At 46.4% G+C, this 27579-nt stretch overlaps 1 protein-coding gene across 18 annotated transcripts in view; it reads right to left on the bottom strand.

Moving 5' to 3' along the window:
- Positions 1-3957: 3957 nt before the first annotated feature.
- The window catches only part of SNX6 (sorting nexin 6), a 61257-nt gene continuing 37635 nt past the window's right edge, over positions 3958-27579 (bottom strand). For 11 of the 18 annotated variants that reach the window (XM_008269489.5, XM_089309787.1, XM_051822760.3 and 8 more), the window contains 6 exons: positions 24592-24667; positions 21535-21574; positions 16251-16337; positions 13496-13655; positions 13327-13412; positions 3958-5715 (listed from right to left, as the gene is read on the bottom strand). In XM_008269489.5, the coding sequence (XP_008267711.2) occupies positions 5662-5715; positions 13327-13412; positions 13496-13655; positions 16251-16337; positions 21535-21574; positions 24592-24667 (503 nt within the window). In that variant the 3' untranslated portion in view covers positions 3958-5661. The remainder of the gene's footprint in view (positions 5716-13326; positions 13413-13495; positions 13656-16250; positions 16338-21534; positions 21575-24591; positions 24668-27579) is intronic. The other 7 variants (XR_016217889.1, XR_016217893.1, XR_016217890.1 and 4 more) reach the window with 1 other exon arrangement.

The raw sequence follows: 27579 nt of genomic DNA, 5'->3' as shown, positions 1-27579 counted from the left end.
GCGCCGCGATCCGGGAGGGGGCGTCCCAGGCGCCGGCTCTGCCTGCTCCGTGATCCCTGCTGCTCCTGCGCCCGTTTCTGAAGACCCCCTGACACCTCGCCAGGCGGCTGGGTGCAACCCTAGTTGAAAACCAGAGACGCAGGAGGCACGCGATGGCACAGCACACCGGAAGCGGTCTAAGGGCGGAGCCGCGTTCCCGGTCTAGGGGCCATCTCACAAAGCTTCAGAGCTCCGGTGAGACAGCCCGCGGCTAAAGCGCTTTCTGCAGGAGAGGAAAAACAGCAAGACTTTCAGGAGCCTGTCGCCGGCGGTCCAAGCCGAGAGGCGGGAAGGCGGGCGGCGGCGGAGGCCTCCTGCGGGACCCGGAGCCGAGCGCTCCTGCGGGGACAGAGAGAGGAGTCGCGGTTCCCCGACGTCCAGCCTCCTGCAGGCCCAAGGACGGAGGCGATGGCAGGAGCAGAAACCAGGAGTCCAAGCAGGTCGTGGCTGAGGTGCAGCCGCGATCTTGGGTTGGGTTTGGGCCGCACCGAGTCTGGGTTGCCGGTGGTACGGCAGCTGGAGGGCTCCGGCGGGTGATGGGCAGTGTCACGGGCGGCGTGCAGGGCAGAGGCTGACGCGGGCGGGCGTCGGATGGCTCCCGAGTGGGGTTCAGGCTGAGCACAACGGGAGGAAACAGTCTCACGCCCGACGGGGCCATCCGTCTCCTCTGCTCGCGCATCCCCTGCAGCTGCAGGAGGCCGGAGCAAGGGCCGGGACAGGGGCGACACGGAGAAAAGGCCCCTTGTGGAGTTCCGACCACTGTCTCCCTTAGCAACCAGAGCTCTGTTTTGTAGCTAATCTGAGACACTGCCCGTGTCTCACTGATGGGGGGCGGGAGTACTGTTATTACATTTGGCACGAGGTAGCTGCTGCTTTCACCCAGGCTGAGGCTGTGGCAGGCAACGTTGATGGTTCATGCAGTTGCTCCTGCCAGCTACGTGAAAGGCGCATGAATCCCAGCTTCGGCCTGGCTCAGCCCCGGCTGTTGCAATGCCAGCATCCTGTACTGGAGCGCTTGTTGGGAGTCCTGGCTGCTCTGCTTGCAATTCAGCTCCTTGCTAATGCGCCAGGAAGGCAGGAGATGGCCTGAGTATTTGCTTAAATATATATATATATATATGTGTGTGTGTGTGTTTTTAAAAGATTTATGAGAGGCAGTCACAGAGGGAGAAAGGTCTTCCATCGGCTGGTTCACTCCCCCAAATGGCTGCAATGGCCCAGAGCTGCGCTGAGCCAAAGCCAGGAGCCAGAAGCCAGGAGCTTCTTCCGGGTCTCCCACGTGGGGGCAGGGGCCCAAACACTTGGGCCATCTTCCACTGCTTTCCCAGGCCATAGCAGAGAGCTGGATGGGAAAAGGGGCAGCTGGGACACAAACCGGCACCCATATGGGATGCTGGCATCACAGGTGGTGGCTCAGCCTATGCCACAGCGCCGGCCCTGGCCCGTCACCCACATGGGAGATGGAGTTTTGGGCACCTGGCTTTGGCCTTGACCAGCCTTGGCCATTGTAGCTAAGGTGGAGTGAAACAGTGGATGGAAGACCTTTCTCTTTCCCTATCACAGTAAATAAATAAAAATATTTTCCCTCTGTTTTGCTACCTGGAAGTGACTGAGGCCTGGAGCTGTAGCAGCCAAGACATACTCTGAAGCAACAGGCAGGCCAGGGAGAGTTTACACCTGGGTAGGAAGAGCAGAGGAGCCGCAAGGTAAAGAACTGGTAACAGCTGCACCACCCAAACTGCTTCTGCGGCATCCTGGATGAGCAGTCAGCCCTGTCCAAGCTCCTTGTTCAGCCACCTGTATGAGCTACAGATGGGGAATGGTGGTGGTACATATGTTCTAAATTGTTTTAAATCACTGAAATGTTCCCTCTTCGCTTTTTTTCTTTCTAAGCCAACTTCCCATGCTCCCTCCTCCTTACTCATGCTATTTGTTGTACTGTACCCCATTTCAAAAATATCAATTTGAGCTCAAGAGCTTTACTATAAGATTTTTTTTTTTTTGGACAGGCAGAGTGGACAGTGAGAGAGACAGAGAGAAAGGTCTTCCTTTGCCGTTGGTTCACCCTCCAATGGCCGCCGCGGCCGGCGCACTGCGGCCAGTGCACCGCGCTGATCCAAAGCCAGGAGCCAGGAACTTCTCCTGGTCTCCCATGGGGTGCAGGGCCCAAGCACTTGGGCCATCCTCCACTGCACTCCCGGGCCACAGCAGAGAGCTGGGCTGGAAGAGGGGCAACCGGGACAGAATCCGGCGCCCCGACCGGGACTAGAACCCGGTGTGCCGGCAACGCAAGGTGGAGGATTAGCCTAGTGAGCCGCGGCGCCGGCCTTCTATAATATTTTAATAAGTATTAATAATAAGTATTTAATAAGATTTGGGGCTGGCTCCATGGCATAGCAGGTAAAGCCATTGTCTGCAGTGCTGGCATCCCACATGGGTGCTGGTTTGAGACCCAGCTGCTCCACTTCCGGTCCAGTTCTCTGCTGTGGCCTGGGAAATAAGTGGAAGATGGCCCAAGTCCTTGGGACCCTGCACCCATGTGGGAAAGCAGGGAAAAGCAGCTCCTGACCCCTAGCTCCAGTTCAGCTTGCTCTGGCTGTTGCAGCCATTTGGGGAGTGAACCAGCGGATGGAAACTCTGTTTCTACCTCTGTAATTCTGCCTTTCAAATAAATAAAATATTTAAAAAAAATAAACTGAAGATTTTCCAAACTAAGTACACCTCACATGTCTACAGAGTACTTTCCCGTGCAATTTCATCTCCACCCCTTCACCTTCCCTGCATAAACTCCTCTCCCTGAATTGTTTCTACCCATAGCTGACTCTCCAGGCTACTCCCACTGCCTGGACCACTCATCCTCTCATCCCACAGGGCATGGGCATCACCTCCCACAAAGTCAACTCTGCTTCTGGTCTCCAAGGACTCTCTTGGACTGAAGGCAGAGAAACCCTTCATGCAGAGCTTTTTCTGTACCACTAGGTGTCTTCTCGTTTCAATTTTGTGCCTCCCAGGGTCCAGATGGTCAAATATTAAGCAAATGCTTCAGCAATGAATCTAGGGCTGGCTGTTTTTATCAGGGACTAACAGTGAGCTACTGATGGTACAAGGACAAAAAGCCTTAGATCCTACTGACTCCTCACATACGTAACAGCAAGAAGGCCCCCCATTCTCTGCCCTAGATACAGCCCCAGCCTGTATTGACCAGCCCTGCGCTACCACTATCTGAAGAGTTCAGCTATCAGCTTGAGTAGTCTCCTCCCAACTCAGCCCGAGTTCAGCCACAGCCTCAGCCAAACCCCTCCCCGTTCACACTGGATCTCGTAGGACCTCTAGAATGAGCCCAAGCTCTCCCTCTATCCTGGCAGCCCAGCTTTAGCTCACACCCCCCAGCCCCTTTGTACCATATAAACCACTTGTCTATAAGGGAAGGTGCTCGCTCTCCGCTGTGTGTTCGCTGATAACTCTCTGCCATGCATTCACTGGGACTGACCCCCACCCCCCAAGCTTTATTCTTCAGAATAAAGGTCTGGCTTTGACTTCATGCTCTGCCTCTTCTTTCCTGACAGCTATGTTATGAGTATTTCAGTTGTTTAATATTTCCTTAGTTTGCCCTTCAGGGAGTCATATACATTCTTTACCTTATTTGTAAGTTTTGTTAGAAGGCCTTCCTTAGTGCAACTGTCAACTCAGTGTGTATATGAAGCACCCCCTCCAACACACACACACACACACACACACACACACACGCTGCTTCCAGCACACTCCCAACCTCACAACAAGCACTTAAAAAATGCAAACCATAGGCATCTTCCATTCAACCGCCTCCACAAAAGACCACTTGCCAATGGGCAAGTGAACACCAGGGAACCTGTCGCCCTGCACTTGCTATTTGTTTGCATTTACACAGCGTCTCTTCACTTTTCCAAAGCATGGTTACCAACATTTATTAATCCTCACAACATCCCTGTGAGGTAGGTCAACATGTCCTTTGTAGTAGCGAACTGAGGCAGAAGTCAAGCGAACCTGCTCAAATCTGGCTTGAGGCCACAAGGGCAGTAGGCAAAGGGGCTGGGTCTGAATCCTGAAGTCAGGCCTCAGTCCTGGGTCACCCACTGCTGGACTTCGCAGGAGCGTATTTTTACCAGTGAAGATTACATGAAGGACAAAACACACAGATCTCTCAGCCAAGAGAAAAACCAACAGTTCAAACAGCACTGGGGAACATGTCAGTTAGAGACCAGCACACGAGAGGACATGAAGAGCACATGCTGCTGAGAAAGGCTGGGATCACCACGACTGGCGATGAGACCGAGACCAGGCCTTCTTCAGAACGGCTTGGGACAATGTAAACGAATTAGGAACCCATCCAAGGGGTGACCAGCCCACATGCCTGTGGTTTCCAAACGGGAGAAAAGTTAGAAAAGAGTGAAAAAACCCAAGCACTCAATCTAACTTAAAACTAGGAATGACAATAATGTTCATTCACATTAGAAAGGCCAATAACATTTTTAATATAACTACTGGCAAATGGTATCCTATCATATACCAAATTTTATCCAAAATATTCTACTTTTTCCCTTACAGGTAAGTGTATTCATTAGACCTCTTTCCCTCTACGTACCAATTTACACACCGACATGGTAACTACCAAGTGGACTGACGGCCTATGTCTCATATCTAACTGACCGAGCCAGGGACGGAATCCAGGAAACCCAAATAGACTGTTGTCTGCTCCTTGTTTCAGAAACAGCCACCTCTCACCTGCACCTGCCCAGTTCCTACTTCTGTGGAGTGCACACAGAGGAGCAGTTCCTTCTTTTGTGGAGCGAATGGTGAACTTGGTTCAATATGCCATTTTAAAAGAGGTAAGAAAAAGAAAAACTAAAACCTGCACTGTAAAGCATAATACAGGAGTAGATTTATTACAGCTACTCCAGATTTCAGAGTGATACCGTGACCACAGAGTTAAAAATATCACTGTTATCGCTGGTTATTTTACATTATAATTGGTTTAGTCTACAAGTTTAAGGCAAACATACTAATGCATTTGCTTTTCTTCAGAAATCATACTTATAAGGATACGTAAAGTTTGTCTCAAAACTTCTAAGAAACGTTAATTAAAAATAAGTATGATTACAATGCTTTGCCAGGATACATGAACGAACCAAGGTGGTATACAATGTGTTTTAAAACAAAATTTAAAAAAAACTCAAGAAAGGCAATCTCTGTCTTGTTTGGACAATGTATTTTGGAAGGGTTAAACTTCAGAAATCACTTAAAGGTAAATAAGATTGGCAGCCATAAGGAATACTATTTATAAAATAAACACAGTTATAGAAACTACTTTAAAAAGACTGAACTTTGGACTTCTGAGTAGGACAAGCGCACAAAGATGGATGACTGTCCCTGGGAAGACAGTGCAGGGACACACCACAGACTGACATCACCTGTGCACGGTGGTGTCGCTCCCTTATGGACTTTTTCAGAGAAAGAAGAGTATATGCACTTTCAGCTGCTTTTTTGTTGTTGTTTCCAGTGAGCATAAATGGCTAACATCATTAAGAAAACAAAAGTAAAATTGGAAGGAAGGCAGCCCTTTTTAGCAGGAAGGTGGAAAAAGCCTTATGTATCTCCATTTAACACTGCCAGGCAGTTCTGCAGCAACTGTAGGTTACCCTAAAAAAAAAAGGGGGGGGGAATATGAAATTAAAAATTTTACAAAAAATTTATTTACTTTCATTTAAAAGACAGTCACAGGGAGGGAGGGAGAGGGAGGGAGAGAGAGACAGACAGACACACCAATCTTCCATCCACTGATTCAATCTCCAAATCCCCCTACATGGCTGCAATGGCTGGGGCTGGCCAAGCTAATGCGAGGAGCCAGGAGCTTCTTCTGGGTCTCCCACATGGGTACCAGGGACCCACGCACTTGGGCCATTACGTACTGCTTTCCCAGGCACATTGGCATGGAGCTGGATTAGAAGTAGAGCAGCTGGGACTTGGACTGGAGCCCAAATGGGATGCTGGCATTGCAGGTGGCAGCTTAACTATCTACAACACCAGCCGTAAAATAAAAATTTCTTTTTTTTTGTTTGTTTTTAAAATTTATTTGACAGGTAGAGTTTTAGACAGTGAGAGAGAGAGACAGAGAGAAAGGTCTTCCCTCTGCTGGTTCACTCCCCAAATGGCCGCCATGGCCGGCACTGCCCCAATCCGAAGCCAGGAGCCAAGCGCTTCCTCCTGGTCTCCCACGTGGGTGCAGAGGCCCAAGCACTTGGGCCATCCTCCACTGCCCTCCCAGGCCACAGCAGAGAGCTGGACTGGAAGAGGAGCAACCAGGACTAGAACCCGGTGCCCATATGGGATGCCGGTGCCACAGGCAGAGGATTAACCAAGTGAGCCACGGCTCTGGCCCCAAAAATAAAAATTTCTACGTTCATTTACAAAACCACTAAAAAACATCAGGCTCTGGGTTTCTCAACTACAGCACTACTGACACTTCTTTTTTTTTTTTTTTTTTTTTTTTAAATTCTTTTACCAGGTACTCTTTAAGAATTTATTTATTTATTTATTTGAAAGGTAGAGTTACAGACAGTGAGAGGGAGAGACAAGAGAGATCTTCCATCTGCTGGTTCACTCCCCAAATGGCCACAACGGCCAGAGCTGGGCCGATCTGAAGCCAGAAGCTTCTTCTGGGTCTCCCACCTGGGTGCACAGCCACACCCAAGTGGTCAGGCCATCTTCTACTGCTTTCCCAGGCCATCAGTAGAGTGCTGGATCAGAAGAGGAGCAGCCGGGACTAGAACCAGTACCCATATGGGATGTCTGTGCCACAGGTGGAGGATTAACCTACTGTGCCACAGCGCCAACCCCGGCACTACTGACATTTTCTGCTGAATAGCCCTTGGTTGCTGAGGACTATCCTGAGAATTAGAATATTTAGTGGCATCCTTGGCCTATCTAGCCCTCATATACCAGTATAAACACCCTCTCCCTAAAGGTCTCAAGACATTGTAAACTGTTCATCAGGAGGCAAAATAACCTCTATTGTGGACCATTGGAACAGAGCTAACAGAACCCTGATACAGAGAACTCATTTCAGAAAGGATTTGAGGGGCCCGCACTGTGGTACAGCAGGTTAATGCCCTGGCCTGGAGTGGCGGCATCCCCATATGGGTGACGGTTCAAGACCCGGCTGCTCCACTTCCAATCCAGCTCTCTGCTATGGCCTGGGAAAGCAGTAGAAGATGGCTTAAGTGCTTCAGCCCCTACACTTGTGTGGGAGACCCGGAAGAAGCTCCTGACTCCTGGCTTCAGATTGGCATAGCTCTGGCCGAGGACAACTGGGGAGTGAATCATCAGATGGAAGACCTCTCTCTCTCTCTGCCTCTGCTCTCTGTGTAACTCTGACTTTCAAATAAATAAATGTTAAAAAAAAAAAAAAAGAGAGAAAGGATTTGAAAAAGTATAGAATTTGGAACTCAGAGGATGACATCAATTTATCACAGAAATCAGCAAACTTTTTCTGTAAAACGTTAAAACAAATATTTTGGACTTTGAGAGACATATGGCACCTGTTTCAACTATTGTATTTGGTTGGGGTGGTATGAAACAGCTAAAGGCAAAGCATCAATGAACAAGCTTGGCTGCATTCCAGTAAAATCTTACAGATACTTAAATTTAAATTTTATGTGGTTAATACATCTCATGAAATATCCTTCTACTGCCTTTAAGCCATTTTACCATATGGGCACCAGTTAAGAGTCCCAGATGCTCCACTTCTGATCTAGCTCCCTGCTAATGCTCCTGGGAAACCAGCAGAAGACCCAAGTCCATGGGCCCCTGCACCCACATGGGAGACCTGGAAGACACTTCTGGCTCTGGCCTGGCCCAGTCCCGGCTCTTGCAGCCATTTGGGGAGTGAACCAGCAGATGGAAGATGTTTCTTTCCTCTCTATCTATACCTCTGCCTTTCAAATAAATAAATCTTAAAAAAAAAAAAAAAAGGGTATAGTTTGCCGACTCCTAAATTATAGCAAAATTCTTGGTTAGTTTATGACTTCTTCAAAAAGAAAACAATGAACATTAGAAACCCACACAGGCTAGGTAACAGAAAACATGCCAAGCAGTCATGCCAAGCTTATTAAGACATTTTCTGTGGACACAATTACCAGACCAGATAACATATCTTAATTATATCATTCATGCATAAAACAGAAATAATGGTTGATTATAGGTCAATTTATAACTGAATAACTAGAGCCAATGAATTTTTGTTTGTTTGTTTGTTTGTTTGTTTTTTGGACAGGCAGAGTGGACAGCGAGAGAGAGAGAGACAGAGAGAAAGGTCTTCCTTTTGCCATTGGTTCACCCTCCAATGGCTGCTGCGGCCGGCGCACCACGCTGATCCGATGGCAGGAGCCAGGTGCTTATCCTGGTCTTCCAAGGGGTGAAGGGCCCAAGGACTTGGGCCATCCTCCACTGCACTCCCAGGCCACAGCAGAGAGCTGGCCTGGAAGAGGGGCAACCAGGACGGAATCCGGTGCCCCGACCAGGACTAGAATCTGGTGTGCCGGCACCGCTAGGCAGAGGATTATCCTATTGAGCCGCGGCGCCGGCCCGAGCCAATGAATATTAATAATTCAATACAAGGGGCTGGCGCCGCGGCTCACTTGGTTAATCCTCTGCCTGCAGCGCCGGCATCCCATATGGGTACTAGATTCTAGTCCCGATTGTTCCTCTTCCAGTCCAGCTCTCTGCTGTGGCCTGGGAGGGCAGTGGAGGATGGCCCAAGTGCTTGGGTGCCGGCACCCACATGGGAGACTGGGAAGAAGCACCTGACTCCTGGCTTCGGACTGGCACAGTGCCGGCCGTAGCGGCCATTTGGGGAGTGAACCAACAGAAGGAAGACCTTTCTCTCTGTCTCTCTCTCTCACTGTCTATAACTCTACCTGTCAAAAAAAAAAAATAATTCAATACAAATCAGTATAGAAAAAAAGGAACTAAACTTCAGCCTTTTTTGGAGCCAGGTACTTCTACATATTTACAATTAGATTAATGAATGTTGGTTCTTGTGGTCCTTCTTTTAATCATTTTTTTTAAATCAAAACTTTGAAGAAGGCAAAAGGGAAGTTCACACGAATCACAAATGTCCATCACCTGGGAGGAATAAATATTATGATAATTAAGTCCTATATGACCAAATCCAACTTTCAAAGATCTTGGATGAACTTGGAACCAGCACTGTGGCGCAGTGCGTTAAGCTGCCACCTACAATGCCAGCATTCTATATAAGTGCAAGTTACTCCTGACTGCTCCACTTCCAATCTGGCTCCCAGATGACCTGGGAAGGCAACAGAAGATGGTCCCAGTCTTGGGCCCCTGCCACCCATGTGGGAGAGCTGGCTGGAATTCTGGGCTCCTAGCTTCAGCCTAGCCCCAGCCTGAGCAAGTATAGACATCTGTGGAGTGACCCATCATACTGAAGACCTCTTTCTCTTGTCTTTCTGTAACTCAGTCTTTCAAAAAAAAAAAAAAAAAAAAAAAAAAAAAATCATGCTGAGCTTACCAAAAATTAGCAAGCTAAAATTTTACAGACATGCAAACTGTGCCAATACTTTTTTTTTTTTTTTTGGACAGGCAGAGTTAGACAGTGAGAGAGTGAGAGAGAGAGAGAGAGAGAGAGAGAAAGGTCTTCCTTCCATTGATTCACCCCCCATATGGCTGCTATGGCCAGCGCTGCGCCGATCTGAAGCCAGGAGCCAGGTGCTTCCTCCTGGTCTCCCATGCAGGTGCAGGGCTCAACCACCTGGCCATCCTCCACTGCCTTCCCGGGCCACAGCAGAGAGCTGGACTGGAAGAGGAGCAACCGGAGTAGTACCCGGCGCCCCAACTGGGACTAGAACTCGGGGTGCTGGTACCGCAGGCGGAGGATTAGCCTAGTGAGCTGCAGCGCCGGCTGTGCCACTACATTTTAAGAATTAAATGAATGAATAATAAAAGTTCTAGAGATCTGTTGCATTACAATGTGAATATACTTAACACTATTGAGCTGTATAAGATGGTGGGTCAGGCACTGTGGCAGACAGGTTAAGCCATGGTTTGGGGTGTGCTGCTTGGGATGCCCACATCCGTACTGGAGTGCCAGGGATCAAGTTCTGTCTCTGTTCCTGATTCCAGCTTCCTCCTTATGCACAACCTGGGTTATAGCATTTTGGACCCTGCTACCCACATGGGAGATTCGAACAGAGTTCCCGGCCTCTGGCTTTGGCTTGGCCCAGTTCTAGCTCTTGTGGGAATATGGGGAGTGAACCAATGGATGGAAACTCTCTCTCTGCCTTTCAAACAAAAAAACAAAAACAAAAACAAAAAAGAAAAAAGAATTCAAATATCTTACGGGCTAAATTATAATGTATTCAAATAACATGGGAAAGCTTAATTTCTTTTATTTAATTTGGAGAAATTTGAATACATTTTTAATTGTTCATGCTCTATGACTGAAGATAAAAAACATTAAAATAAGTTTTTCAAATTTTTAATTTATTTGAAAGGTAGAGACAGAGAAAGAATAATTTTTCAAGTTTTTAAATTTATTTGAAAGGCAGAGAGACAGAGAGAGCGAGAGAGACATCTCAAGAGAGATGGCTCATTTGTCCATCTACTCCCCAAATGCCTGCAAAGGAAGAGCTGGGCCAGGACAAAGTCAGGAACCGGGAACTCGATTTGGGTCTCCCATGCAAGCAGCAGTGACCCAACTACTGCAGCCATCACCTACTGCCTCCCAATGTGTGCACCAACAGGAAGCTGAAACTGGGAGCAGAGGTGGGACTCAAACCCAGGACTCTAACACAGGATGCCAAGGGTCCAAAGTAGGGTCTTAACTGCTAAGTTAAACACCTGACTATTTAAACAAATTTTTAAATGCTGTTTTCATGAAGGAAGACACTTTTCCCACCCAGCAACTAGTCAAAAAATGATATTAGTGATTAGCGCAGAAGTGTTGAACATAAAGCCCTGGACTGAAGGCCGAGGGTCCTGCTTATCCATGCTATGTCTGGCCTCTCTGCTCCAGAGACCGTTGTTCCCAGGAGGTGCTGCACACAGGTCAAGAAACATCCAGGGACCGGTGCTGTGGTGCAGCGGGTTAACGCCCTGGCCTGGAGCACTGGCATCCCATATGGGCGCCAGTTCCAGTCCCGGCTGCTCCACTTCCGATCCAGCTCTCCGCTGTGGCCTGGGAAAGCAGTGGAAGATGGCCCAAGTCCTTGGGCCCCTGCACCAGTGTGGGAGACCCGGAAGAAGCTCCTGGCTCCTGGCTTTGGATAGGCATAGCTCTAGCCGTTGCAGCCATCTGGGGAGTGAACCGTCGGATGGAAGACTTCTCTCTCTCTCTTTCTCTCTCTGCCTCTCCTCTCTGTGTGTAACTCTGACTTTCTAATAAATAAATCCTTAAAACAAACAAACAAACACCCAAAGGCCTAGAGCTTTGCAAACAGTTTTACCATTTGGGCTGAATCATCAGGACCGGAAGAGAAATGAGCTTGAAGCATGGTAATGAAATACATTACTCCTTTAGGAGTGCAAAAGAAACAAATTCAGCCTGAAGACATGTTTGTTAAAAGTGGACAAGAGGCACTGGTTCCAGTCCCGGCTGCTCCACTTCCAATCCAGCTCTCTGCTATGGCCTGGGAAAGCAGTAGAAGATGGCCCAAGTCCTTGGGCCCCTGCACCCCTGTGGGAGACCAGAGGAAGCTCCTGGCTCCTGGCTTCGCATCACCCCAGCTCCAGCCATTGCAGTCATCTGGGGACTGAACTAGCAGATGGAAGACCTCTCTCTCTCTCTGCCTCTACCTCTCTGTAACTCTGCCTTTCAAATAAATAAATAAATCTTAAAAAAAAGTGACAAAGCAATTGAACAATTTTATACTAAAAAAAATACTAACTCTCATATTAAGTACTAGATTCTTTCAGAGCTGACCAACAGAGACACTACAGATATTATTACTCTTTGAATCACAATTGCTAAAATTCCTCAATTCTAAGATTCTGTTTGTAAGGTTTGGACCAAGGCTTCCTTTCTCTTAATTTTTATATATTTGATGAGAAGGAGGGGGAGAGATAGAGGGGTGTGACTGCAGGAAGAAAACGAGCTCCAATCTACTGGTTCACTCCCAAAATGGTTGCCAACAGCTAGGGCTGGGCCAGGAGCTAGGAATTCAATTCTGGCTTCCCACATGGGTAGCAGGATCCCAGTCATAAGCCACCAGGAAACTGGAATTAGGAGCTGGAGCTGGGGCCTGAGCAAGGCATCAAACTCAGGGATCTGATAGAGGACATGGGGCATCTCAATTGGCACCTTAACTGCTAGGTCAAATGCCTGCTTCCACCAGGCTTTTCATTTTATTTACTTTTAAAATATTTCTTTATGGGGCCAGCGCTGTGGTGCAGTGGGTTAAAGCCCCAGCCTATAGTGCCAGCACCCCAAGTGGGCGCTGGTTCAAGCCTTGGCTGTTCCACTTCCAATCCGGCTCTCTTCTATAGCCTGGGAAAGCAGAAGAAGATGGCCGAAGTCCTTGGGTCCCTGCACCTGTGTGGGAGACTCAGAAGAAGCACCTGGCTCCTGGCTCTGGATCAGCTCAGCTCTGGCTGTTGTGGCCATTTGGGGAGTGAACCAGCAGATGGAAGACCTCTCTGTGTCTCTACCTCTCTGTAACTCTTTCAAATAAATAAAACAATCTTTATAAAAAAATCTATCTTATTTGAAAGGCAGACTGACAGCAGGAGAGAGCCCTTCCATCTATTGGTTCACTCCCCAGATGCTTCCAACAGCCAGCACTAGGCCAGGCTAAAGCCAAGAGCCCAGAACTCCATTCGGGTCTCCCATGTGGGTGGCAGGGTCCCAAGCACTTGAAGGATCACTTGTTGCCTCCCAGGATGCATTAGCAGAAAGCTGGATCAGCAGCAGAGCTTCTGGGACTTGAACCAGCACCCAAAAATAAGATGCAGGCCTTCGGATAAGTGGCTGCACCACAATGGCCACTCAAGCCTTGTCTTTATATTAAATAAGGAAGCAAAGAAATACTGTTAAAAAAAGAATACAGAGATGACATCTACTGTAATTTTTTTTTTGAAGCAGTGAAATAAAAGAAAATTGAATTCCAGCTCAGGAATAGTCCTTAAGTTCACTGGTAGGAGGCAACTGTCAATAAAGGATCATTACCAATTATATAACTACTCAATTATAAACTATACATCACTTAAATCATTAAATCTTTAATATGACTCTACCTTTGCATGCTTCAGTTCCAATTCTGCCAGTTCCACTAAATTTTTCCTGAATGCAGCAACTCTTCTTGTCTTAAAATCTATAAGTTCTGGGAACAAATCAGGATTAACTATTTAGTTTACATAATGCTCATAAAGTATGACTTGTGATTAAAGATTAATATAAGAGTACCTTGTTTTGCAGATTCAGATATTTTTTCAAATTTCTGACAACATAATTGTTGGGAAGTTTCAGCTTGAAGAACATCTTTATTTTTCGCCCTTGCTTTATCCAGTGCTTTATTAGCATTTTCATAATCCACTAGTGACCGTGATCTTCGATAGAGGAGATCCTGTAAAACAGAATGCCTCACAATAATGTATGATTAAGCTGCACATTCCTGGTAGTCACAATTAACCATCATCACCACATCCTCTACCACCACTATCAGAGCCAACACATGGGGAATACCAGATGCCAGGCATAATTCTACTTTTTTTCTTAAGTAATAGCTTTACTGATAGAAATCTACATATAAAACTCATACATTTAAAATATATACCTCAACAGTTTTTTTTTTTAAAGATTTATCTATTGCTATTTAAAGGTCAGAGTTACACAGAGAGGAGAGGCAGAGAGAGAAAATCTTCCATCCACTGGTTTACTCCCCAGTTGGCCGCAACAGCCAGAACCAAGCCGATCTGAAGCCAGGAACCATGAGCTGCTTCTGGGTCTCCAACGAGGGTGCAGGGTCCCAAGGACTTGGGCCATCTTCTACTGCTTTCCCAGGCCATAGCAGAGAGTTGGATCAGAAGTGGAACAGCCAGGACTCGAACCAGCGCCCATATGGGATGCTAGTACTGCAGGTGGCGGCTTTACCTGCGATGCCACAACACCAGCTCCAATCTCAACAGTTTTTACTGTGATCAGACACTTGTGTAACCAGCACCACAATCAGTTTTAGAACATTACGAACTTAAAAAGTTCACAGGAAATAGAATTAAGGGGCCAGTGTGTGGTATGGTGGGTAAAGCTGCCATCTGTGAACACTGGCATCCCATATGGGCACCAGTTTGTGTCCCAGCTGCTCCACTTCTGACCCAGCTCCCTGCTAGCAGCCTATGAAAAGCAGAAGACGACCACCAAAGCGTTTGGGCCCTTACACACACATGGGAGATCTGGATGAAGTTCCTGGTTCCTGGTTGTAGCCTGGCTCAGTCCTGGCCATTGCAGCCATCTGGAGAGTGAACCAGTGGAAGGAAGATCTCTCTCTGCAACTCCGCCTTTCAATAAATAAATAGCTCTTAAAATAGAATTAAAATATATATTCACTTTGCTGCAAAAACTTTGAAATCCCATATATGAAGGAGTCTTCAAAAGTTTATGAGCCGGCGCCGCGGCTCAATAGGCTAATCCTCCGCCTAGTGGCGCCGGCACACCGGGTTCTAGTCCCGGTCGGGGCGCCGGATTCTGTCCCGGTTGCCCCTCTTCCAGGCCAGCCCTCTGCTGTGGCCAGGGAGTGCAGTGGAGGATGGCCCAGGTGCTTGGGCCCTGCACCCCATGGGAGACCAGGAAAAGCACCTGGCTCCTGGCTCCTGCCATCGGATCAGCACGGTGCGCCGGCCGCAGCGCGCCGGCCGCGGCGGCCATTGGAGGGTGAACCAACGGCAAAGGAAGACCTTTCTCTGTCTCTCTCACTGTCCACTCTGCCTGTCAAAAAAAAAAAAAAAAAAAAAAAAAAGTTTATGGAGGGGCCAGCATTGTGGTATAGCAGGTAAAGCCGATGTCTGTGATGCCATATGGGTGCCATTTCCAGACCTGGATGCTCTACTTCTGATCCGGCTCCCTGCTAATGTGCCTGGGAAAGCAGTGGAGGACGGCCCAAGTACTTGGGCCCCTGCACCTACGTAGGAGACCCAGAAGAAGCTCTGGACTCCTGGCTTTGGCCCGGCACAGCTCTGGCTGTTGTGGCTACTTAGGGAGTGAACCAGTGGATGGAAGATCTCTCTCTCCTTCTAACTCTGCCTTTCAAATAAATAAAAAACTAAATCTAAAAAAAAAGTTCTAGACTGTATCAAATCACAACCTTTGTAGGGGAAATTTTTTGTGGGCTTTCTTGATCTACCTAAAAGGAGGGAAAAAACCCTCATAGTGAAAATAAAATACAGGAGCAGGCATTTTGTGCAGTGGTTAAGGCACTGCTTGGGAGTGCCTCCATCCCCCCGGCCCTCACCAGAGTGCCTGAGTTTATATTCCGACTCCATTGCCAATTCCAGTTTCCTGCTAACACACATTCTGGGAGGTGGCAGGTAATGGCCTACGTACTTGAGTCCCTGCCATTCATGTAGGAGAAACAGACTGAGTTCCTAGCTCCTTGCTTTGATGAGCATCTGTGGAGTCAATTAGTAGATGGAAGATCTTTCTCTACCTTTCAAAGAAATAAAAAATAAGTAAAAATTTAAAAGAAAATAATATGCAAAATCAGGAAGTATACTGTCTTTTTTTTTAATTAATTTATTTGATTGCTTCTCAGCCTTTTGGCTAAGATCAAGTGTAAAATTAATTTATTTGAAAGGCAGAGAAAGAGAGAGAGAGGTCTTCCATTTGCTGGTTCATGCCCCAGATGGCTGCAATGGCCAGAGCTGTGCTGATCAGAAGCCAGGAGCCTGGAGCTTCCTCCCGGTCTCCCACCTGGGTGCAGGGGTCCAAAGATTTGGGCCATCTTCTATTGCTTTCCCAGGCCTTAGTAGAGAGCTGGATTGGAAGTGTAGTAGCCGGGACTCAAACCAGTGCCCATATGGGATGCTGGCAGTGTAAGCAGTGGCTTTACCTGCTATACCACAGCATGGGCCCTAGTATATTGTCTTTAACAATGTTAAAGTCCAAGGACCTCTGAAGAAATGAATTTTTGTAAAGTAGCTCATTTTTAAAAAACAATGAAAATTACCTTAGCTGCTTGAGATTCTCTCAAGTAATATTTTAAAAGGTCAGAAAGTTTGAGATCCTCATCAGCAGATACTCGTGCTTCTATTTTCTGTAAAAGAAAGAAACATCAAGTATTAAAAACTGGGGCAAAGGTCCAGCGCTGGAGCATAGTGGGCTAAGCCTCCACCCGTGGCACTGGCATCCCACATGGGTGCCAGTTCGTGTTCCAGTTGCTCCTTTTCTGATCTAGCTTTCTTTTTTTTTTTTTTTTTTTTTTTTGACAGGCAGAGTGGACAGTGAGAGAGAGAGACAGAGAGAGAAAGGTCTTCCTTTGCCGTTGGATCACCCTCCAATGGCCGCCGCTGCAGTCGGCGCACCGCGCTGATCCGATGGCAGGAGCCAGGATCCAGGTGCTTTTCCTGGTCTCCCATGGGGTGCAGGGCCCAAGCACCTGGGCCATCCTCCACTGCACTCCCTGGCCATAGCAGAGAGCTGGCCTGGAAGAGGGGCAACCGGGACAGAATCCGGCGCCCCAACCGGGACTAGAACCCGGTGTGCCGGCGCCGCAAGGTGGAGGATTAGCCTATTGAGCCACGGCGCCGGCCTGATCTAGCTTTCTGCTATAGCCTGGTATATGAGTAGAAAATGGCCCATGTACTTGGGCTCCTGCAGTTGTGTGGCTCCTAGCTTCAGATCAGCCTATCTCCAGCCGTTGCAGCCATCTGGCGAGTAAACCAGAGGATGGAAGACCTTTCTTTCTGTCTTTTCCTCTCTGTCTGTAATCCTACCTCTCAAATAAATAAATACAATCTTTTTTTTTTTTAAAAGATTTATTTATTTATTTGAAAGTCAGAGTTACACATAGAGAGAGAAGGAGAGGCAGAAGAGGTCTTCTATCCGCTGGTTCACTCCCCAGAAGGCCGCAACAGCCGGAGCTGAGCCAAGAGCTTCTTCTGGGTCTCCCACGTGGGTGCAGGGGCCCCAAGACTTGGGCCATCTTCTACTGCTTTCCCAGGCCATAGCAGAGAGCTGGATGGGAAGTGGAGCAGCTGGGTCTTGAACTGGCACCCATATGGGATGCTGGCACTTCAGGCCAGGGCTTTAACCCACTGCGCCACAGTGCCGGCCCCATAAGTACAAATTAAAAACAAACAAATAAACAAACAAAAAAACTCAGCCAAAGCATTAGCAGATTGCATCTGACAATACCAAAGTGCAATTAACAGATGTGGTAAACCTGAGCTAGAATAGAAAGTGAAATTGATATATCAGAGGAGAAATCTTCAGCATAGAGACAAAGGACAAAGAGGTACCTTGTCACCAATGCAAAATGAGAACTTGTCTGGAGCGTAACTCAGACTACACAATAAAAAGCCATTTATGAGATAACTGGGGAAATGGGTACATTAGATACTTGATGACATTAACATAATCGCTCATAACAATACTGGCTATATTAAAAATTAATTCTTAACCTTAAAAAAAGATAAGCCAGCAATGTGGTATAGCAAGTGAAGCCACCACCTACAGTGAGTGCTGGTTTGAGTCCCAGCAACTACACTTCCAGCTCCCTGCTAACCCACCTGGGAAAGCAGTGGAAGATGGTTCAAGTACTTGGGTGACTGCACCCACTTGAGACCCAAATGAAGCTCCTGGCTCCTAGGTTCCCCCTATTCCAGCCCTGGTCATTGCAGCCACCTTGGGAGTGAATCAGTGGGTGGAAGACCGCTTTCCCTGTCTTCCCGCCTCCCTCTATAACTCTGTCTTTCAAGTAATAAATACATGATCTCAAAAAAAAATTCTTAAAGACAGAGGGGATGGCATTGTGATGCGTGGTTAAGCCATTGCCTACAATGCCAAGATCCTATGCTGGAGCTCCAGTTCAAGTCTCAGCTGCTCAGCTTCTGATCCAGCTCTTTGCTATAATGCACCTGGGAAAAGCAGCACAGCCACCTAGATCGAGTTGTCTTCCGGCTTTAGCCTGGCCCAGCTCCAGCCATTATGGCCATCCGGAGAGTGAACCAGCAGATAGAAAGTCTCTTTCTGTGCCACTCTACTTTCTCTCTCTCTTTTTAAAGATTTCTTTATTTATTTGTTTGAAAGTCAAGAGTTAGAGAAGGACAGGCAGAGACAGAGGTCTTCCATCCTCTGGTTCACTCCCCAATTGGCCACAATGGCTGGAGCTGCGCCAATCTGAAGCTAGGAGCTTCTTCTGGGTCTCCCACATGGGTGCCGGGGCCCAAGGACTTGGGCCATCTTCTACTGTTTTCCCAGGCCATAGCAGAGAGCTGGATGGGAAGTGGAGCAGCCAGGACTTGAACTGGTGCCCATATGGGATGCCAGCACTGCAGGCAGCCGCTTTACCTGCTATGCCACGGCGCTGGCCCCACTCTACTTTTCAAATAAATAAAATAAATCTTTTAAAAACAGAGATGAACAAAGGCTGCAAAACAGATGAATATAGACTTTATGGAATAACTATACAACGTGGAAAATCTGGGTGATGTACATATATTAATTCTTTTTCGCTACTCTTTCATCTTTTTTTAAAGATTTATTTATTTGAAAGGCAAAGTGACAGAGACCTTTCATCTGCTGGTTCACTCCCTACATGGCTGTAACAGCTGCAGTTAGTCCAAGACAAAGCCAGGAGCTCCATCCAGGTCTGCCACATGGGTGGCAGAGGCTCAGGCAGGGAGGTAGATAAGCAGAGCACCTGGGACTTGAACTCGTGCTCCTCTATGGAATGCCAGCATTGCAGGTGGCAGTTTAGCTCACTGCACCAAAACGTCTGCCCCTCATCTTTTTTTAAAGCCTGAAATTACTGTCAAGATAAAAGTTAAAACAATAACAATACACCCATCAGAATAGCAAAAATGGGAAAACCAAGTATTAGCAAGCTAGTACAGGAACCTGAATGCTCATATTCATTTTAGCGGGAATCTTAATTGGTACAATAACTCAATTAATAGCCAGCATGACAACCCTCCCACCCCCTCCACCCCCAACTCTCAGACACAGGAGTAAAAGAGCCTTCAGATAATTCTAGACCCAGCCTTCCTATCTTCCCTTTAGAGGCCCCAAACAAGGAACAGAGGAAAGCCATCTCTGGTCTTTGTGAATTCCTGACCCAGAGAATTCATTAACATAACAAAATAAGTGATTTTTCCGCTACTAGTTTCTGGATGGTCTGTTAAAGAGTAAAATAACCAAAAAACAAAAGAGCACCTTCAGGACTGTAGCAGCCATGGAAAAATTTTACCAAAATCTCCTTCAAGAGAAACTGCTTGCTGAAAGGAGCACAGCTGATCCACTGACCCCACTGCAACCCCTACAGATGCAGAACCATGTTCATCCCTAGGCTAGGCTCCAGCACACTCACCTCACCTGCCCTGGCAGTACACGATCAAAAGAACTCAGGAACTAGGAGGGCCTGCCCATTCTTGGCTGATGTGGTACTCCTCAAACAGGCTACTCTGGCTTGGGGATGCCCCTTTGACCTACCTGAATGCACCCTAGAATTGCATTACAGTCTGAGCCTCTTCCTCCATCTTTTGTGGTGTCAAGCCTGCACTGCAGTCTGAAGGTTCTTCCTTCCTCTTTGTTCATCACAAAAAATCCTTTGTACAACCAACCCTATGTTTTGTTCTTTTTTTTTAAACCCTATCTTAATATATCTTTCTCAGGGGACCTGAATAGATATAAGGCTATTTTATGATGGGTCTCTATTCTTGTGATGTGTATGAACAGAGAAACTCTATCTTCCCAGAAAATGTCACTGATACAAGCAAGTGCTAAAGGTAGACTAACAGGCCATCTGGATTCCACAGTGTTGACATTTATATGATTTTTTTTGTGAGACAATGTCTCCCTTTTATTGTCTCCACTACACATCACTCAATTGCCAAAGGTCATGCAGAAGTCCAATTTCTATACTAGACTGACAGCTTTCAGTTGACTACCATTAAATATCTAATAAATATTTCCTCTGTTTTATCAACTGATAAAAATGTTATATATTAATACATCTATGGCTGATGCTCCCAAGTGAACACTGATAATATGAAACTATTACTATCATGAGTGCAACCTTCTTATAGGTGTACACTTGACTCATACTGACATTATCCACTTTTTTTTTTTTGACAGAGTGGACAGTGAGAGAGAGAGACAGAGAGAAAGGTCTTCCTTTGCCTTTGGTTCACCCTCCAATGGCCGCCGTGGCCAGCGCACTGTGCTGATCTGATGGCAGGAGCCAGGTGCTTCTCCTGGTCTCCCATGGGGTACAGGGCCCAAGCACTTGGGCCATCCTCCACTGCACTCCCTGGCCACAGCAGAGAGCTGGCCTGGAAGAGGGGCAACCGGGACAGAATCCGGTGCCCCGACCGGGACTAGAACTTGGTGTGCCGGCGCCGCTAGGCAGAGGATTAGCCTATTGAGCCGCGGCGCCGGCCAACATTATCTACTTTTAAACCAGTCTGTCGGGGCCAGAGCTGTGGCACAGTGGTTAAAACTACCGCCTACAGTACCAGTATCCCATAAGGGCATTGGCTTGAGTCCCAGATGCTCTATTTCCCATCCAGCTCTCTGATATGGCCTGGGAAAGAAGTAGAATATGGCCCAAGTCCTTGGAGCCCTGTACCTACATGGGAGACCTGGAAGAAACTCCTGGTTCCTGGCTTTGGATCAGCTCAGATCCGGCTACTGAGGCCATTTGGGGACTGAACCAGCAGATGGAAGACCTCTCTCTCTCTCTCTCTCTGCTTCTCTGTAACTCTGCCTTTTAAATAAATCTTTTTTTGTTTTAAAGATTTATTTATTTATTTGAAAGTCAAAGTTACACACAGAAGGAGAGGCAGAGGCAGAGAGAGAGGGGTCTTCCATCCTCTGGTTCACTCCCCAGTTGGCCACAATGGCTGCAGCTGTACCAATCTGAAGCCAGGAGCTTCTTCTAGGTCTCCCACATGGGTGCCGGGTCCCAAGGACTTGGGCCATCTTCTACTGTTTTCCCAGGCCATAGCAGAGAGCTGGATTGCAAGTGGGGCAGCCAGAACTCAAACTGGTGCCCACCACTGCAGGTGGTGGCTTTACCTGTTATGCCACAGTGCTGGCCCCACAAATAAATTTTTAAAAAAGGAAGAAAGGAAAAAAGGAAGAATGGAAAGAAGGAAGGAAGGAAGGAAGGAAGGAATAAATTTATCAGGGTAAGGACACTTAACATGAAATCCATCCTTTTAATAGATTTTTAAACATACAACATAATAGGCACAATGCTATATGGCAGATCTCTAGGATTTAGTACTTACTCTTGTTTTATCAAACAGTTCTGAAACTTTGAGGAAAAATCTGAAAGGTAAGAATATTTTCATGAGGAGCTAAACTTGAAACAATTTTCCATTCCACTGTTCACAGAATATGCACACAAATCATATTAATAACAAATATTCTTGTCTCATTACAGTAATATTTAATGGTCTTGATAACTGAAGACTTCTTTTAGTTCAACAAAATTCTCCTTGTGCTTCCACTAATAAAACAGATTACTTGGAATCTGTTATAGAGAATCTGTATATAGGAAATACACAAAATTGTATACCTTAAACAAAAAAAATCTGTTATAGAAAAATCCACCCATTTCATTTCCAGAGGACAGTCTAAACTACACTTTAAACATTAATGTTGACATTCTGTAGTAATACACTGTGTAATACTAAACAAATCCTACACCTTCAAAGTTACAGAAAAATTAGAAAGTAATCACAATGAAAGAGAAGGCTAATTTAACAGGAATACACTGAAGTTGGAATAGTTCTTACAAGTTTTCTAAGGGGGCTGGCTGCTGTCTGCAATGCCGGCATTCCATATAGACCCCGGTTCAAGTCCTGACTGCTCCATGTCTGATCCAGCTCCCTGCTAATGGCCTGGGAAAAACAGCAGAATGGCCCCAGTGCTTGGGTTCCTGCATCCACATGGGAGACCCAGATGAAGCTCTTGGCTCCTAGCTTTGGCCTGGCCCAGTTCTGGCTGTTGTGGCCATTTGTGGAATGAACCAGCAGATGAAGATCTCTCTCTCTCTGCCTCTGTAACTCTGCCTTTCAAATAAATAAATCTTTAAAAAAAAATACAGCTGCATTATAACAGAATAACCTTGCAGGGCTGGTGTAGTACACCAGGTTAAGCTATCACTGGTGATTCCAGTATCCCAATATCAGAGTAATGGATTGGGTCCTAGGTGCTCTACTTCCCATTCAGCTACCAACTAATGCACCCAGGAAGGCAGCAAAACATGACCCAAGTATTTGGGTCCTGCCATTCATGGGGAAAACCAGGATGGAATTCCTTGCTCCTGGCTTCAAACTGGCCCAGAAGTGGATATTGTAGCCATTTGGAGAATGAACTAGTACATGAAAGATCTCTGTCTCTCCCTTTCAAATAAATAAAAATTTTTTTTTTTAAATAATTAACCTTGTTTCACTGAAAGTTTGGCTCTTTAATGTCTACTGAGATAGGATATACTAGAGAAAAGTTCAAAGATGTTGTTTGGAGAAAGACAAAAACTTTGAAAATAGCTTTCCCAAATAAAATATGCTTGAATATTTTTCAATAAAAAGTTTAAATAAGATTACAGCAACAACTAAAATTAACTACTCTTAGATTAAAGTGAAACATCAGCATAAAGTGAAGAATAGCTGGGGGGTGGACATTTGGTCTAGTGGTTAAGGGGTTGGTGTCCCAAATTTTAGAGTGCATGCCTCCAGCTCTTGACTCTAGCTACCTACTAATGCAGACCTTGGGAGGCAGCAGCTGAATGGTTGGATCCTTGTCATCTATACAAGAGACCTGGATTGTTTCTGGCTCCTGAATTCAGCTCTGGCCCTAGCTGTCATGGGCATTTGGAAGTGAGCTGGCAAATGAAGCTCTGTCTCTCAAATTAATTAATTATTCTTCAAAAGAAAAAAAAAAGAACAGTCATACAAGTAACTCTCTCAAGAGCTTTTTTTTATGCTAACACACACAACACCTTCACTGGGTCACTCTCAGATTACCCTCAGATTCACTCTAAAAACCAGAACACGGGGAAGGTGTTGTGGTCCAGTGCAGTGGTTTAGGCAGCCACTTGGGATACCACATCCCACAGAGGAGGCATATGGGGAATGAACCAATGGATGAAGGATCAATAGTGTGTTCTCTCTCTCTCTGCCTTTCAAATAAATAAAAATAGGGGCCGGCACTGTGGCATAACTGGTAAAGCCGCTGCCTGCAGTGCCGGCAGCCCATATGAGAGCTGGTTCAAGACCTGGCTGCTCCACTTCCAATCCAGCTCTCTGCTATGGCCTGGGAAAGCAGTAGAATATGGCCCAAGTCCTTGGACTCCTGCACCCATGTGGGAGACCCGAAGAAGCTCCTGGCTCCTGGCTTTGAATCAGTGCAGCTCTGACCGTTGCAGCCAATTGGGGAGTGAACCAGCGGATGGAAGACCTCTCTCTCTCTGCCTCTCCTTCTCTGTGTAACTCTTTCAAATAAATAAATAAATCTTTAAAAAAATAAACAAATAAACAAACAAACAAAACAAAAAAGCCTTCCAAGACCTAAAAAAATTCTAAAACAGCTAGTCTCTTTAAAAAGTAAAAACTGATAGCATCAAATTTTACTTTAAACTTTAATTTGGCCTCCAATGAAATACATGCATACTCATACACACACACGGATATGTAATTTAAAACAGCATTTATGATAAATATCAACAGTCATAAATTCTTCTCCACTCACAGTCTATTTTCATCAAATAAAACATTGCAAATAATTAAAAATTACACATCAAAGTCCATTTTTATTTTCCAAAGTTTAAAAATATGAGGGAAGCCGGCGCTGCGGCTCACTAGGCTAATCCTCTGCCTTGCGGCGCCAGCACACCGGGTTCTAATCCCGGTCGGGGCGCCGGATTCTGTCCCGGTTGCCCCTCTTCCAGGCCAGCTCTCTGCTGTGGCCAGGGAGTGCAGTGGAGGACGGCCCAAGTGCTTGGGCCCTGCACCCCATGGGAGACCAGGAGAAGTACCTGGCTCCTGCCATCGGATCAGCGCGGTGCGCCGGCCGCAGCGCGCCGGCCGCGGCGGCCATTGGAGGGTGAACCAACGGCAAAGGAAGACCTTTCTCTCTGTCTCTCTCTCTCACTGTCCACTCTGCCTGTCAAGAAAAAAAAAAAAAAAGGTATTGACCCAAGTTTACAACAATGCTCCTTATCGATTGTTTTGACAAAAATAATCCAAAACATCTGCCTGCATTAGAAGTACTGTGTCATCTAGGCTACTAACAGAAATTTTTCTGTTTTACTTTTATTTAATGTTTTTAATTAGAATCCTTACTTGCATATATCTGTAGAATCCTGAGTTCCTAAAGCATACAATGAAGAACCAATTCTATTGTAATCATCTGCAGCACCTAAAGAAAAAGTTAAGAATATATTTATTCACTGATTTAAAAATATTAAGTACCTATCTGCCAGCACTGTAAAACATTCAGATACCCAAAGTCTAGTAAAGGAAACAAGACAAACAACCATAATATAATATGATGAATATCATATTAGACACATGCAAGCCATCTTGGGAACAAGAGAAACAGATGATTCCACCTGAGTAATTTGGGGAAGGATTTATAGGAACTACAGAATGAGATGGAACTTGTAGGATGAACAGATCTTTATTTACTAGATAAAGAAGGAGCATTTTCAAAGACTTATTTTTATTTATTTGAAAGGCTGAGTTATGGGGAGGAGGGGAGATAGAGAGATCTTCCATCTGCTGGTTCACTCCCCAAATGGCCACAATGACCAAGGGCTAGGCCAGGCCAATGCCAGGAGGCAGGAGCTTTCTCCAGGTCTCTCACGTGGGTACAGGGGCTCAATGACCTGAAACATCTTCCACTGCTTTCCCAGGTGCATTAGGAGGGAGTGGATCAGAAGTGAAGCAGCCAGGGTTCAAACTGGTGCTCATACAGGATGCCAGCACTGCAGGCAGCAGCTTAACCTATTATGCCACAATGCTGGCCTCAGGGAAAAAGCAGGGAAAAGATAAACAAAGTGACATGGGTAAAGGCCAGAGACATAATAGATAAAAGAGCACTATATGTTCAAAGAGCTTTCTGGGCTACATAGTGCAGGGTTCACAGAGGGAGTGGATGGGCTGAAGACAGAAAAGTTCAAAGCATCTTGGGGAAATAGCTCTTGTAAGCCATGACAATTTGGATTTGATCTTATGTGAATGGATGTCAGTAAACATGTTTAAGCCACAGTAGTGGTTAAATTCTGCCAGGGCAGGCATTTGGCACAGCAGTTAAATGGCTGCTCGGGATGCCTATATCAGACAGCCAACAGAGTCCCAGATACTCTGCTTCCCACCCAGCTTTCTTCAAATGTGTACCTTGGGAAGAAGCAGATGATGGCTCAAGTACTTGGGTCTCTGCCACCCACATGAGTGACCCAGACTGAGTCCCAGGCTTCTGATTTCATCTGGGCCCTGACTTGGCTGTTTTAGGCATTTGGGGAGTGAACCAGTGGACAGAAGATATCTTTCCATCTGTTGGTCTGTCTCTCTCTACCATTCAAATAGAACAAAAATAAAGAACTGTATAAGAAATGTAAACCTTATCCTTTAAAACTTTTTGCTGTATAGATGTAAGTAAAACAAAGAAAGTAGGGTGATCAACCAAGAAACTGCTGCGATAACCTGGTAATGGAACTGAGGGGCAAGAGGGGATAATGGGAAGAGAGGAGACAGAGAGAAGCTGATAAAACTGAAAGATATTTGGAAAGTCTAACAGTTTGGATTTAGAAACAGTAGACCTGGCCGGCACCGCGGCTGAATAGGCTAATCCTCCGCCTGCGGTGCCGGCACACTGGGTTCTAGTCCCCGTCGGGGTGCCAGATTCTGTCCCGGTTGCTCCTCTTCCAGTCCAGCTCTCTGCTATGGCCTTGGAAAACAGTGGAAGATGGCCCAAGTCCTTGGGCCCCTGCACCTGTGTGGGAGACCTGTAAGAAGTTCCAGGCTCCTAGCTTCCGATCAGCTCAGCTCTAGCCATTGTGGTCATTTTGGGAGTGAACCAGCAAATGGAAGACCTCTCTTCTTTCTCTCTGGCTCTACCTCTCTCTGTTATTCTGTGTTTCAAATAAATATAATAAATCTTTAAATAAAAATACACACAGGAAAAGTTTTTAAAAATAGTAATCCTTAGTTGTAAAAAATTACATTTAATTAAAAAGGCTGAAATTTGGTGACTATTATGGCTACTTAGAGTAGACCTATTCTGGTATAATTTATGAAGAAACTTTGAATACAAACTTCAGACTGAACCATCATTTCTGTGGGATTCTTCACAATTATCTTAAAGTTTAATTTGATTTTTTTTTTTTTTTTTTTGACAGGCAGAGTGGACAGTGAGAGAGAGACAGAGAGAAAGGTCTTCCTTTGCCGTTGGTTCACCCTCCAATGGCCGCCGCGGCTGGCGCGCTGCGGCCGGCGCACCGCGCTGATCCGATGGCAGGAGCCAGGAGCCAGGTGCTTTTCCTGGTCTCCCATGGGGTGCAGGGCTCAAGCACCTGGGCCATCCTCCACTGCACTCCCTGGCCACAGCAGAGGGCTGGCCTGGAAGAGGGGCAACCGGGACAGAATCCGGCGCCCCGACCAGGACTAGAACCCGGTGTGCCGGCGCCGCTAGGCGGAGGATTAGCCTAGTGAGCCGCGGCGCCGGCCCTAATTTGATTTTTTAAAAATATTTATTTTATTTATTTAAAAGGCAGAGTTAGAGAGAGGGAGGGAGGGAGGGAGGGAGGGAGGAAGAGGGAGGGAGAGAGAGAAAGGGAGAAGGAGAGAGGGGGAGAGAGATATCTTCTATCTATTGGTTCACTCCCCAAATGGCCACAACTATATGGGCTGGGCCAGGCCAAAGCCAGAAGCTTCACCCAGGTCTCCTATATGCATTCAGGGGCCCGAGCACTTGGGCCATCTTACACTGCTTTCCCAGGTGCATTAACACGGAGCTGGATCAGAAGTGGATCAGCTAGGACTTGAACCAGCACCTATATGAGATGCTGGCATTGCAAGTGGTGGCTTAATCTGTCATGCCACAATTCCAGACCCTAAAAGTTTAATTTTAAAAAACACTTAGAGACCAGTGTTGTGGCATAGCAGGTAAAGCTACTGCCTGCAATGCTGGCATCCATTATAGATACCAGTTCATGTCCCAGCTGCTCCACTTCTGATCCAGCTCTGTGCTAATGACCTGAGAAAAGTGGCAGAAGATGGCCCAAGTGCTTGGGCCCCTGCACCCACATGGGAGACCTGGATGAAGCTCCT

The sequence above is a fragment of the Oryctolagus cuniculus genome, chromosome 12 (assembly GCF_051225735.1).
Source record: "Oryctolagus cuniculus isolate XC-2025 breed Fujian yellow rabbit chromosome 12, ASM5122573v1, whole genome shotgun sequence".
NCBI classification, from domain to species: domain Eukaryota; kingdom Metazoa; phylum Chordata; class Mammalia; order Lagomorpha; family Leporidae; genus Oryctolagus; species Oryctolagus cuniculus.
The sequence above is the reverse complement of the archived record's forward strand: the minus strand, read 5'-3'. Positions and strand labels throughout refer to the sequence as shown.